Source organism: Mus caroli, unplaced genomic scaffold (assembly GCF_978045245.1).
Source record: "Mus caroli unplaced genomic scaffold, Mus_caroli_1 scaffold_10, whole genome shotgun sequence".
Classification (NCBI taxonomy): Eukaryota; Metazoa; Chordata; class Mammalia; order Rodentia; family Muridae; genus Mus; species Mus caroli.
In genome coordinates, this window is record NW_028227265.1 from 23,053,292 (window position 1) to 23,067,492 (window position 14,201).

At 46.1% G+C, this 14,201-nt stretch overlaps 1 protein-coding gene across 9 annotated transcripts; it reads right to left on the reverse strand.

Moving 5' to 3' along the window:
* Positions 1-682: 682 nt before the first annotated feature.
* Zfp90 (ZFP90 zinc finger protein) lies at positions 683-11,375 on the reverse strand. Of its 9 annotated transcripts, none has more exons than XM_085843611.1 (5): positions 11,248-11,266; positions 10,964-11,030; positions 7,713-7,839; positions 7,269-7,458; positions 683-3,185 (listed from the first exon to the last, which is right to left on the reverse strand). In XM_085843611.1, exons 4-5 carry the CDS (start codon positions 7,370-7,372, stop codon positions 1,478-1,480), a joined length of 1,812 nt encoding a protein of 603 aa, XP_085699737.1. In that variant the 5' UTR covers positions 7,373-7,458; positions 7,713-7,839; positions 10,964-11,030; positions 11,248-11,266; the 3' UTR covers positions 683-1,477. The 9 variants fall into 9 exon arrangements, 8 of the variants coding, with proteins under 8 accessions (XP_085699737.1, XP_085699736.1, XP_029336864.1 ...); XM_021170075.3 differs by having other exon boundaries at positions 684-3,129; positions 7,269-7,364; positions 11,248-11,348; XM_085843609.1 differs by having other exon boundaries at positions 684-3,129; positions 7,269-7,364; positions 7,713-7,899; positions 11,248-11,348.
* Positions 11,376-14,201: the final 2,826 nt, after the last annotated feature.

Genomic DNA, 14,201 nt, shown 5'->3' on the forward strand with positions numbered 1-14,201 from the left:
ACATTTATTTATCCCCACTAAAACAAAACACCCCCCCCAAAAAAAACCCCCTAAAACATATGAATTCCTGAGAGCCACCTCATACCATAAAGGTTAAGAAAGGTCAATGAAACTTGTCATCCAACATGCAGAAAAGCTAATAGGAAAGTCTCACCGATTAGCCTCACTCACAACAATCAACATTACTTCCTGGAACTCATGGAAAGAGGCTGGAGGACTTTGTGATAATGTGTGAAAGGGATCAATGGTCACAGCTACCCTACATTCATTTGCAAGGCACTGAGGAAGCTTTTCTCACGGTTTGATAACAGAAAAGCAACTGAGTTAAAATGGGGGTTGAAACAGCAGTGTAATTTCTTTGCACACAAAAAGAGGCAAACCATGCTGTTTCCGTAAATGGAGTCAGAGAGAAAGTTTATGGCTGTGGGTAGTTAGGTGTATACTTCTCTATAGTAAAATTGACTTGAGAGAGAGAGAGAGAGAGAGAGAGAGAGAGAGAGAGAGAGAGAGAGAGAGGAGAGAGAGAGAGAGAGAGAGAGAGAGACCTCAGAAGTACCAGAGAGGAAGGCAGGGTTTCAAGTAAACTGCAAATTCTCCTCATGCAGTGCCATGAAACGCCAATGGAATGATACATCAGTTGAAGGCATAATTACAGCTGGGAAGGGTGTGTGGTGTGTGTGTGTGTGTGTGTGTGTGCATGCACGTGCATGTGTCCGTGTCCCATTCCATCAATGTCAGTTTCTGACAATCTTTTGTTTTGTAAGCTTCCACTAAGTGGCCTTACATTTTTGACAGATTTCCATATGGTTGCCTGTATGTCTTCAGGCTCTTCAAAATGTCACAACATGTCTGGGAATCTATATTAAAACTTTACTTTAAAGCCCTCTGAACTCCAAAATACCCTTTCTATAGCCATGGTATGAGACCAAAGAACCCGAAAACAAGCTTCTGACGTTCAGCTTTGCGGGTTCGAGCCTGCCGTGCAACCCTCTGTACAGTTAGGCCGTTGAGCTAGTTGCTCTAATTCTCTGAGTGTGGACTTCTGGGTAACAAACTGATTTCTACAGTTTCAGTCAAGTGAAACTGTCAATGTGTTTGAAATGAGCCTTGGCCATACTATGAGTTTTCTTTCTTTCTTTCAAGGCTGTGAACAACAGGATTTACATATCAAGCTGTTAAAACTTGATGACTCTGCACACATATATTCAAAAGCTTTAGTAAGGTCACATCATTTCCAAACGACTACATATGCCGTACTTGTAAGCCTGTAATAAGGTATGAAAGAATGGCTTTAATTTCCAAACGTAAGCCTGTAATAAGGTATGAAAGAATGGCTTTAATTTCAAGTTTTTTCTTCTAGTGGCAGTTTTCTCTATACACAGTGTACAAACACATAATTACATTCTCAGACTTTCAGAATCCTCTGACACTGGGTTGGAAGCAGATTTTAGGCCGTGCCTCCTCCCCATCCCATTGTTTAGCTTTCCTGCAGTTTATTCCGGGCGTGAACTCGGTGGTGCTTAGTAAGGGCTGAGCTCCGGCTGAAGTTTCTCCCACACTCCTTGCAGGCATAGGGTTTCTCTCCAGTGTGAGTTCTCTGATGATCGTGCAGATTTGTCTTCTTCCTAAAGGCCCGCCCACACTCATTACATTCATAGGGCTTCTCTCCTGTGTGAGTCCTTTCGTGCTGAATGAGGGATGAGCTTTGACTGAAGGCTTTCCCGCAGTCAATGCACTCATAGGGTTTCTCGCCAGTGTGAGTCCTCTCGTGTTGCGTGAGTGACGAGAGTCGGCTGAAGGCTTCCCCACACTCATTACATTCATAGGGCTTCTCTCCAGTGTGAATTCTATGATGCTCTATAAAACTTGTACTCCTTTTAAAAGCTTTTCCACATACGTTGCACTGATAGGGTTTCTCTCGGGGATGAGACAGGGACGGCTGACCAAGGGCCTGTTCAGAGCCGTAGGAATTCTCTCCAGCGTGGAGCCTCTGGTGCTCAGAGAAGTCTGTAATGTGACTGAAGTCTTTCCCACAGTCATTACAATGGTACGACTTTACTTCAGGAAGCACGCCTTCACCTTGAGGAAGAGGAGTGCTAGGCACAAACGCCAGGCTGAAGTTGTTACTTTGGTAAGGTTTGCTTCTTTTATGAATCCTCATATGTTTATAAAGGGATGGGCTCTGACCAAATGCCCTCCCACAAATGCTGCACTCGAAAGGCTTCTCTCCTGTATGGGTCCTCTCATGCTGGACAAGGGAAGAACACCGGCTAAAGGCCTTCCCACATTCCTTACACTGGAAGGGTTTCTCCCCACTGTGGGTCACCTCATGCTGCGTAAGGGACGTGCTGTGCCTGAATGACCTCCCACAGAGATTACAGCGATAGGGCTTCTCTCCAGTGTGGATTCTCTGGTGTTGAACAAGAGATGAGCTGCGCTGGAAGGCTTTCCCACAGAGACTACACTGATAGGGCTTCTCTCCTGTATGTGCGTTTTCATGCTGACCAAGGGACGAGCTGTGCCTGAAGGCCTTTCCACACACATTACACTCAAAGGGTTTTTCCCCAGTGTGAATTCTCTGGTGCTCAGTGAGCTGTGTTCTCCAGAGGAAGGTTTTCCCACAGTCCGTACACACATGGTGTTTTCTTCCAGACTGAACTCCTTGGTCTGTACCATTAGAGTAAGCATCGTCTTTATGAATCTTCTCATGTTTATTAAGTGATGATCTATGAATAAATGATTTCCTACATTTATCACATTTATAAGGCTTCTTTTTAGCAAGGATATTACTCTGAGTAACTAATTCTGAATTGTGTTCCAAATTATTTCCAAATGTTTTACAGTCACTGGGCCTTAAACTTGAAGAAATGTCCAATTGTGGAACCAAGTGTGTGCTCAAACTAGAGTCTTCACCAACTTTTTTTTGCTCAATTTTTTTCTCTAGAGTGGTTATTTTCTTTTGGGAAGATGCCTCTGGCCCCAGCTGTCTTCTCCCACTTTCCTGGTGCCCCTGGATAGTGACATTCCAGATATCACCTATTGTGGTGTGTGACAAAACATTTGTTCTGAGGAATACTTCAGATACGCCCTGCTGAGGACTCCGTGAGGACTCAGGCCTGGTCTTCCAGTCTAAAAGAAATATAAAGTGCAAAAGTTCCCACATTTCTTGCAGCTCAAACAAAATGCTAGAGTAGGGATAAGAAAATGAGATAGAAATCATGCATGGCTATATTTTTAAATCAGTCCCTTAGAGAAAGATGCCTGCAGAAAAGAAAGAGTGAGGTACCAGCGAATATTACAAATCCTGAGTGCCTGTCACATCCAGAGAGTGAGGAAAGCCCATGTAAGTGGGCGAGTGTAATAGGAAACAGAAGCACAGAGGAGCCTAAGTGTGCGAGTACTGATTTTACATAACAAAAACCTGCCTGGCTAATATATCCATTTTATAATTCCTTTAAAGCTGATTTTATAATTCCTTTACAGTAACCTATTACAAAGCAGGCTTCTAAATGCTGCAGAAAAAAAAATCTCTGGCTAAGGATCTTCTGAAAAGATTCTCTGACATATGCGGAGGCCACGCACCATGCTAAAAACTGAGAAAAAGTCATGATTCGGAAAGCAAGTTATTTTTGGTCTTACAACTAGGAGGAGTTTCAGTTTGTGTGAGCTCTGATTCCATAGCAATCATCTCTCTTCTGTGTACATGTGTATTTTAATTTTTAATGTGATTTGTAATTTTAAAATAACATTTATTGCCTAACAAGCCTTTAATCCCAACATCTGGGACCTGAGAGCAGAGTACACACACACACACACACACACACACACACACACACACATCCAAGCATCATAGCACATGTGTAGAGGTCTGACAAAAGTTGAAGGAGTAAATTCTCTCCTTCTACCATGTGACACTCAGGGACCAACCGCAGGCCGTCAGATTTGGCAACAAGCATCTTACCTGCTGAGCCATCTCACTGGCCTATTTAGTATCTGGAACAGGGCTCTCACTGAACCTGAGAGCTCACTGATTCAGCCACACCGGCCAGCCAATGAGTTCCAGGAATCCATCTGTCTCTCCCTTCCTGCGTCCTACCAGTGCCGGGGTTACAGATCTCTAGTGTTCATGGGTGTTGGGGATCTAAACCAAGATTCTCATGTTTGAAAGCAGGCACTTTTCTAACCTAGCTGTCTTCCCAGTCCCCAAACCTCTTTCTTTTTAAAGTGCTCTTAAAATACCTTTTTTAAAGTTTCATTTTATTTCATGTGTGTTTTATTTTATGAGTGTTTTGTCTGCAGGCTTATATGTGCACCATGTGTGCCTGGTACCCATTGAGGTCAGAAGAGGACATTGAACCCCCCTATAGCTGGAATTACAGAGTTGTGAGCCACCATGTTGATGCTGGGAATTGAACCTGAGTCTTCTGCAAGAGCAAATCTCTAATTGCTGAGCCATCTCCCTAGTCCCCCTTCCCCATCACCTCACTTTACAAAGAATTTATTTCAGTCAATAGATATATCCCCTAGGTCTGTTTTTTAACCGTAGAATAATAATACTAGATAACATTAATATTTAGGTTCTAAGAATAGTAATTTTTAGGACTTAAGAGTACAGCCTCAGTGTTGAAAGGCGCTTGTTGCTTTTGTAGAATACCAGATGTGACTCCCAGCATCCACATGGAATCTCATGACTATCTGTGACTTTAGTCCCAGAAAATCCAGTGCCCTCTTCCGAGCTCTGTGGGTACCGGGTATGCACACAGTACACATATATACATGCAGGCAAGACATTCTTACACACACACACACACACACATGTAAAATAAATAGATCTAAAAACAAAAAAGAATGTTTACCTTAACAAACTAAGGGAAACACCAGGCACCCTTGCTTATACCTATTACCCTAGTACCTGGGAAACTGAGGCAGAAGAGATCATGAGTTTCAGGCCAATCTGGATACATGTAGGGAGATGCTCTCTCAAAAACAAAAGTGTGGGTCAGAAGGGCTAATGCACTTGTCAAAGCCAACAGGATTGAACATTTTAGTGTATGCAACATTTACTTAAAAAATAAACCCTATAGGGCTGCCAATAGAACAAGCTAGTTGAAAGCCTGTCTTAGCACTCCCAGGGTCCTGGCTTTGATCACTGCTGCCAAATAAACAGGGTGTGACGGGGCATCCCACGTTCCCAAAACTCAGGTGGCAGAGGCAGAAGGATCAGAAGTTCAAATCAGGGAAGAAAAACCTAAGGCTGGGAAGGTGGCCCAGGGGTCAAGATTACTTGCTATCCAACAGAGAGTACATGAGTTGGATCTCATCACTCACTCTCACAATAAGCAGCGGGAGCCCCACACAATGCCTGTAATTTGAGCTCCAAGGGCTGCAATGGCTTTTTCTTCTATCCTTCACACACACACACCAAATAAAACAGATCTCATAAACTCAAACATCAACAAAAATCAAGCATGTCCCTCCAAAAACCAAAACCAACCAACCAACCAACCAAACAAACAAAAATAACCAAAAACCCAAAAAAACCCAAAACTATAAAAATAAATTGGGGGGCTAAAGAGGTGAGAGGTGGCTCAGCAGTTAAGAACACTGGCTGCTCTTCCGGAGGACCGAGGTTTGATTCTCAGCACAGACTTGGAGGCTCCCAACTGTTAACTCCAATCCCAGGGGATCTGTGGTACACACTTATGTGCAAACAAAACACCCATATGCATGAGAACAAGGAGCAGAGCTTGAGAGGTGGCTCAGTGGTTAAGAGCATGCACTGCTCTCGAGAAGGACCCAAGTTCAGTTCCCAGCACCCACACTAGGCAGCTAACAACTGACTGTGACACTAACTCCAGAGGATCTAATGCCCTCTCTGCCTTTGGTGGCTCCGGAACACATGAACATATACTTCCTACTCTTGCTTATATATACATGCCCTGAGATTTAAGGAATAATTCATAGGTTAATTAAATAAAAAGCTGAACCCTGGACTCAGGATATAGTTTGTTGATACAGAACTTTTTTTTTTAAGAACTTGGGAAAAGCCCAGGATTTTATTTTCAGTATTTCAAAGGAAAACAAAACAAAACAAAGAACTCTAACTAACGAGACTCACACCTATGCTTTCAACTTCCTTAAGAACACATTAAAAAGGTGGTTCTTATGTGGGTAGATGAAGAGGCATGCGGCAAAGCAAGTATCAGAGTCAAAGTCTGTGATCACCTAGGTGGCGGCTCTATGACAACTACTGTACAACTTTCCGGTGTCTTCCATATATTTGAGATTCTTATAATAAAATGTTGGGAGAGGAAGCAACACTTAAAGAAGTCCAATACTCAACCTTCTAAGTTTGCAACAAGAATCAGTCCTAAACTCATAGTGTCAGCCATACACAATAGCACTCACTTGTAATCTCAGCACTTGAGAGTGTGTGCGTGTGGGGGGAGGGGGGGGTAGTGTGAAGCCAGGCTGGGCCACACAGCCACACACTTTCTCACAACTAAAACAAGAAGCAAAGCTCCTAAGGGCAGAGACTGCTACATTTTCTTTTCAGACTTCCTCTCAGTGGGGCTTTAATAAAGAGTTAGTTTTGTTTCTGTTTCCATTGGTAAAGGCCTCAAACAGACCTCTCCCCGAAGTGTGTACTGTACAGATTTACTGTGGAGTGTACGTTTACCAAGCACAATGCACTCAGGCTGGTCAGAAGCCTCATCATAAACTAAGCTCGCTCTGTGAGTTAAAAATGAAAACACGGTCTCTGAAAACTTGGCTTCGTCAAAATTCGAACATGCTTCTTTTTCAAAGGTGAAGGCAGTGTTGACTCCTGGGGACTGTGTGCTTGGAACACGGTGTCGGGAGGCTCGGACCAAGGGTCACCTCACACCAGCCCCGCCCTGTGTTTTGTCTTCACTTTCTTTAGAGACCAGCCAGGTCTCACTATTGTAGCCGAGGCTGGCCTCAAGCTCACAGAGAGCCACCTGCCTCTGCCTTTTGAATGCTGGCATTAAGGGGTTAACGTCTCTCTGATGACAGTATAAAGCTGGGTGCGGTAGTACATGCCTGTAATTCAGCACTTGTCTATGTTTCCCCCATAAGACTTATTTCCAGCAGGAACACCTGACTGGAGAAGAGAGACAGCTCCAGGAATGGCTTCGGCTTCCTTTTCAGGTCAGACAGCTCCCACACCTCTAGTTAGAAGAAGTCCTCTCCATAAGCTGTAGCCCTGTCTACACTGATTTCCAGGAGCAGAATTCTGAACTCGTTACCTGCACAGAAAGGTCTTTGGGTTTCTTTCTCTGATATCCATGGCTCTTCTCCTTGCTCCAATTTGAAGATCACCTCTGGCTTGGAGACTTGATACCCTGCTCATGGGTAAACACACAAGATTTGGGTGTTTGAGCAAGCAGACAAAGGCCCCTCCTATAAGTCAGTACTAGTCCTTGATCCTCAGGAACTCTGAAGAAAAGAAAAGGTGCAACTTAAGGAGACACACTAGCAAACTAGCAAAGCCCCTTTCCTAGCTCTGTAAAATAAGGATCTTTCAGGCTCAAAGCCCAGGAAAGCTGGCTCCCCAAAATGGGCCCCAACCAAGCCTTGGGCTTCCGTCTTTCTATCTAGGCTGTGTGCAACTGAGAGAGGAAAATTCAGGACTATGTGAGACACTGAGCAGGGGTGATGTGAGATACTGAGCAGGGGTGGCCCCTCCTTACCGAGTGACACCAGGTGGCTGTAGTTCTCCAGCATGACATCCCTATATAAGCTCCTCTGGGCAGGGCCCACGTGGTGCCATTCTTCCTGGGTGAAGTTCACAGCCACATCTTTGAATGTCACCGACTCCTGTGGGATCACAGTCCTGCTCAAGTCGGAATCAACAGCACAAACGCTCCTCTTGAAGTGCTGGGAACAACAGACTTGGGGACCATGTGTTAGCTGCTCCAAGGGGTAAGGTTTGGTTTTGTATGCTAATTTCAAGCACCGAGTTTGCCTGACGGAAAAGTCAAAGGGGAAGTCTATCCCACAGCCCTGCATGTCCGATTCTGTCGAATGTAGCCTGGGCTGGCCTCAGAGTCAATAGGTGGTTGAAGGTGACTGTGGATCGCCGGTGCTTTGCCTTGTGGGCTGGGACCACAGGCCTACACTGTCCTGCCCAGATCACAGTTCCCATTCTCTTTCACTGTTACAGCCTTAGCCATCCTAGAACCCACTCTTGAACCAGGCTGGCTCCAAACTCACAGAACTCCAGCTGCCTCTGCCTCCCGAGTGCTGAGACTAAAGGCGTGCACCACCATCACCAAGCCTTCCTATCCCCATATATTCTCCCGATAATCATTCCCAACTGTTGGTGTACATACCTAGGAGCTCCCTGCCCATGTTTTACACACATTCTACACGCATGCTTTATGAACCATTACACACATTGATCTACAAATTGTTTATGTATTTACTAATGTTTAAAAATATCTGCTCATTTATTTATGTGTGTGTATCTGAGGGTATGTGTGTGCGTCGTGTTCATGCGGGAACCCGTGAGGGTCAGGAGAACACATCAGATCCCCTGGAGCTGTGTTACAGGCAGTTGTGAGCCACTCTGTGGGTTTTGGAAAATGGACCTGGGTCTTCTGCAAGAGCAGTCAGTGCTCTCAACCCTTCCTTCCTTCCTTCCTTCCTTCCTTTCTTATATGTAAGTACACTGTAGTGTCTTCAGACACCCCAGAAGAGGGCATCAGATTTTATTACGGATGGTTGTGAGCCACCACATGGTAGCTGGGATTTGAACTTAGGTCCTTCAGAAGAGCAGTCAGTGCTCTTAACTGCTGAGCCATCTCTCCAGCCCCATTTATAATTATTAAGACAGGTTCTCGTGTATCTCAGGCTGATCTCCAACTCACTATGTGGTGGAGGTTGAACCTCTGACATAGTACGATTACAGCCACGCATCACAACATCTGGTGTCTGTGGCGCTGGGAGGGAAGCCAGGGCTTGGCTCATGCTAGGTAAGCATTCTATCAGCTGAGGCCATCTCTAGCTCTACAATTTGATTTTTCTTTTCATTAGACAGAAGCACAGGGCAGAGGATAGGAAGCAAAGTCTAAAGAGAAGGTGATTCAGTTGCCTGGAAAGAATAGTAGGGGGTAGAGATCTACCCCAAATCATCTAGAACATCATTATCACCACCATCACCATCATCATCACCTGTGTGGGTCTTTGCAAACAACACAGCCAGGCAGCAGCTTGCTGATCCACAGAAGGCAGAAGAAGGCAGTTCGGTCCCAGTCACATGGACTCCTTGCCTTATTAACTTGTCTCTCTTTTGCATCCTTTTGCTTTGCACATCCTCACCACAGTGCACAGCCTTCCCTCAGCTCTACAGAAAATACTCCTAGCCACTGTTCTAGACCTCGCTCAATGTTCTTTCCCAAGGGTGACTTCTCTAGTTCTCTCCAGGCTGTGTGCAGTTCATGAAGGGATGTAAACCCAGGGTTTCCTGTACTCTAGGCAGCGACTCTACTGACTGCCCTACATTTTTGGACTCTATAAACTGACCTTAAAAGACACTGTTAGTATTTTTATCTAGATTGAACTTGATTATATGACACCTGTAACAACTATAACTTGTAGCTTACTGTTAAAAGTATTCTGTTATATTATGGGTCTCTCTGTGGGTATTGTGCAAACCCTTTTTCCCCTCACGAAAATAGACAGCCTTATAAAGGCCCACATTATATTCCCCAAGCCCTCCCCTTTGCAACAATTAGCCAATCTTGTCAGGTTATAGGATCAAGCTTCAATTAACAGGATGAGTTTCAGTCACCACCTCTGTGAGGGAGAAAAGACGGAAGTCACCCTGGCAAACTGTGGTTTTTAGCTCAGTTTCGGTTCAGTTGGACCATTTTTACAAGAGTTCAGAGCCCTGCTAGGCTTCTTTCAACTCTGTGTGATCCTTTCTTCCTCAATGCCTTGAGCTGAGATTTTTTTCCCCCTGTTTCTAACAATTATGTTCCTGTGAGAGCAGGTATCCAAGAAGCCAGAGCCATCAGGTCCCCTTGAACCTGGACTACAAGGTGGCTGTGTGCTTCCTAAGGTGAATACTAGGAACGAAACTAATTCTGCAAGAGCAGCGTGTAAAAGCTTACAGTGTGTGCTCTTAACTGGAGCGCCATCTTTCCAGCCCATCCTTATCATTTTCCAGGAGGTGCTGGGAATTGAGGCTAGGACCTCACACATACTAGGCAAGTGATCTACCACTGAGCTATAGTCCTAGTTCTTACCTTCAACTCCAAACAGAGTTTGGATTATGTTCTCATCAAAGTAATGGACAGCCTCAGAGCTTATGTCCAGAAAACGCCCCTTTTACTACAACTAAAAAGTGAGTTGATAAATCTGTCTCTTACTAATTAACCTGAAGCCGGGACTATGGAGGGTGCGCACATTATACATTTGTTAATGGGGAAAGAAAGAAAGAAAAAAAAAAACGAGCGGGGGTGGGGGGGGGCAAGAAAAGCTGGAGCTAGTCTGTCCAGGTTTGGCTGTAATGGTGGTCTCGGACTCAGCGTTCAACCTTCACCGGCCTCTTACTCTAATAGGTCTCTTCTGCCCCCCTACTGTCTCTTTATGGCCTTTGGATGGGAAGCAGGGGGCTTTTCTATCTTGTCCCCCTATCCTCCATTCCTCACTGAAGAGTTCTAAGAAGTGCACACTGCAATAAAGTCTCAGTGCTGACACCCCCAAAACACTGACTTCCTCTCACAAGATCGCACTTCCCTAGTCTCCTCATAATTCCATCCTTTCAGAAATCCCGCTCCGCCCAGGGCTGGGCACTTTGGGAGGGGTTTTCTCCAGAGGAGGAGACTCAAAGCGATCCAAACTAAGACTCTATACCTATACCAATAACTGTTCCATACAGACTCCGGGGGCCTCTCAGGGTGGGATGCTCCGGGCGGTGGGGGAAGGCTCGGCTCACCTGGGGCTTGGCCGTCGGAGGTCTCGGGGCCATTCCTGCCTCAGTGTGTGCTGGCTATGGTCCAGGGCTGAGGAGAGAGGACAGGATCCACTCACCGGGCTACCCCGAGGCCCCACCCCTTCAGCTCTGCAGCCACTTCGGCCGAAACGTGGGGAGGAGCCCCGCCTTCTTGTGCTGCTCTTCCCAAGGCCAAATGAAAGGCCCCACAGCTTCGGGACAGTTCCTCCGGCCACGCCCAGTCCGCCCGCAGGATGGTCGGCGAGGCCGGGAGGACAGCCTCCTACCCACTGCACTCGAAATCTGCCTCGGGGCTTCGGAATCCGCGACCTCAGGTCCGCCCCTCTAGCGCCCGCTGCAGTTTCTTGTTCCCGGCAGTACTGCTCTGCAACAACAGGGCCGGACAATGGCCACAGCGGCGGGCGCAGAGCCACGAGTGCGACTGCGCACAATGATCCTCGCGCCTGCCCATCCACGGGCGCAGAAACTACGATTCCCAGCTATCCTCGCGTGCCCGCCCTGCAGAGGCCCCGCCTCCTAGTGGGGGGCTGCAGTAAGAGCACAAGAAGGCGGGCAGGTTAGGTTCAAAGTTTTTGTTTGGTATGTGTGTTTTCTGGAGCTGCAGGAAAGGTTCAAAGTTTTTGTCTGGGGTGTGTGTGTGTGTGTGTGCTGGAGCTTCTAGAAATTCTCTCCGCTCCTTCTTTCTTTTCTCCTTCTCCTCCACCTCCCATCCCCGTTCCCTTTCCCTCCCACCTCTCTCTTTCTTCCTCTGTGTAGCTCAGGATGTCCAGAAACTCACTCTGTAGACTCAATTCTCCAGCACACAAATGGCTAAGGATCAGGAGTTCAAGGTTATCCTAAACTGTGGTTCAAGACCAGCCTGGGCTACAAGAGATCTGGTCTTACAAGCCAAAATAAATAAACAGTGCATGCACGAATGACTAAAGTGTATAATTCAATAGACTTTAGCACATAAAAAGAGTTGCACGACCATCGCTGTAGTCTCCTCTTTGAACATTTTAATTAGCCACAAAAGAAAAAAAAATCATGTACACTAATAACCATCCCCCCGTCGTACCCCCACCCCCTCTCAATCCCGGGCAACCACTGACCTGTGTGGTCTTTGTGACAAATCTGTCTCTTCCGGGTATCTCATAAGATCAGGCAATATGAAGTTTTATGATTGGCTTCTTTCAGTTATTACAGTGGTTCTGAGTTCATTCACATCCCAGGAGTCTCTATCCCATTCTTTTTTAATGCTGAATGAAAGATCTGATTGCCCGAGTGTACCACATTCATTCATCAGTTGGTAGCATTTGCATTGTTCACACTGTGGGATTTTTATGCTTTTATCTTCAAAGCAACATTACAGAGGATATGTGTGCACTCACGTTTATGGGGGCGCAGTTTCATTGATCTGGGGTAGATTCAGAGAAGTTGAATTATAGAGATTTGGTAGCACCATGTTTAGCATTTGAAGGAACTGTGAATGTTTTCTAAAGAGGCTGTATCACTTCCATCTTTTTTTTTTTAAACTAACAGCATATAGATTTCAACATTCCTACTCACACCTGTTACTATTTATCTTTGTATCACAGCGTTATGTGGATTTTTGCTGGGATGCGGGGGCGGAGAAAGTATAAATAACAACAAACCCCTTGGAAACTCTGCAAATATTTTCCACGCTAGACAACAGTAGCAGATAGATAAGCACAAAACAGAAGTTTAAGAGACCCTAGAAGGATTCCTAAAGCAGAACTTTCAGTAAGAAGCACAAACACAGGCTAGGGTAAGGCTCGGCACCAGACACTATAGCTCGTTCCCCAGCACTGGCAGCCACACAGGCCACAGATGGGGGCCAGAGTATCTCCTAGGGACCCCAACACAAATCAATCAATCAATCAATCAATCAATCAATCAATCAATCGTATTTGCCCATACCTTTTATTCTTGCAGGGGGAGTGGTAGTGGGTACAGAGACAGAACGATCTCTGTGACTGTGTCAGTGTGTGTGTGTGTGTGTGTGTGTGTTGGGGAGAGGGAAGTTGGACAACACTTGGGAGCTGGTTGTCTCTTTCCCCCTTCCGACGTTTGAATTCAAGCCTTCAGGTTTTCTCTGCAAGTGCACTTACCCGTCCAGCCGTCTCTCTGGCCCTATGACGTTATTTGTACGCATTGTCTACAAGATTGCGGGGGTGGGGGTGGGGCTTCAGTTTGTTCAAAGACCATTGTTTATAAAGCCTGAAGTTGCCATTGGAGAGGGACCAACTAGACCCTTCAGTAGGCAAGGAGCCGCATTCACAGCAGTAAGGCATGCAATGGAAAACCCAAGCTCAGAAGAATTTATTGACTCTCTAAATTGTCCCGCACAAGGGCTGGGGCTTGCCAGAGGTCGAGGTGTAATTAGTTCCGGTTTGCGGTTGGCTGTTCAGGTGATTGTGCAGGCAGTGAGAGCAGGGATAAGCTTGTGAGTAGTGACTCCCTGGATCATCAGGCACAGCACATGATGCTCTTTTCTCATGGTCCAGGAGTGGACCTACAAAGCCGGGACCCTAGGATGCTCTTAGCCACGGGGTCCTCCAAGGGTAAGCGTGGCTCTCTGCTCTGGTCCCTGGGTAGCGATTATTGTTTGGTGCCAAACACAAGAATTAAGAAGCTGATCAAGGAGTGTTCAGGTCCTCAGCAAGTTCAGAACTGTACATTCACAGAACTACCAGACGTCTAGCCTCTTAGAGCTGTCTCTCTGACAACGGCCTCCACATATGCTTCAGATTCCTGGGTTTTGAGATGGAAAAGACAGAACGTGCTAGGGACTCGGAGGAAGAGCCCCAGGTATCCGAGTAGTGCCCTCCCCCATTCCCAACTGGTGTCCTGGTGGGCAAGAGGCCACCCTTTTTTGCCTAAGAGGTGGATACTGGACTCAGTGTGACCTTGTTCAAGCTAGGAGGAGCCAAAGAAACCGGTTAATAACTCCAGATGCAGCCGGGCGTGGTGGCGCACGCCTTTGATCCCAGCACTCGGGAGGCAGGGGTAGGCGGATTTCTGAGTTCGAGGCCAGCCTGGTCTACAGAGTGAGTTCCAGGACAGCCAAGGCTACACAGAGAAACCCTGTCTTGAAAAACCAAAAAAAAAAAAAAAAAAAAAAAAAGAAATAAAGAATAACTCCAGATGCCTTACTCCGCACCAGCTGTAGGATAACAGGCTGGACCATTTGGCCCTCTCTTGCACACTGGATCAGCAG

Bases quoted from the DNA above. Each gene is read 5' to 3' on its own strand.
- Zfp90 (XM_085843609.1), bottom strand. From the start codon at position 10,996: ATGGCCCCGAGACCTCCGACGGCCAAGCCCCAG. The intron at 7,365-7,712 runs GTAAGGAGGGGC...ACCCATGAGCAG, and splicing joins CAGCCACCTGGTGTCACTCG to GGTATCAAGTCTCCAAGCCA. The intron at 3,130-7,268 runs GTAACGAGTTCA...TATTTCTTTTAG, and splicing joins CCAAAGACCTTTCTGTGCAG to ACTGGAAGACCAGGCCTGAG.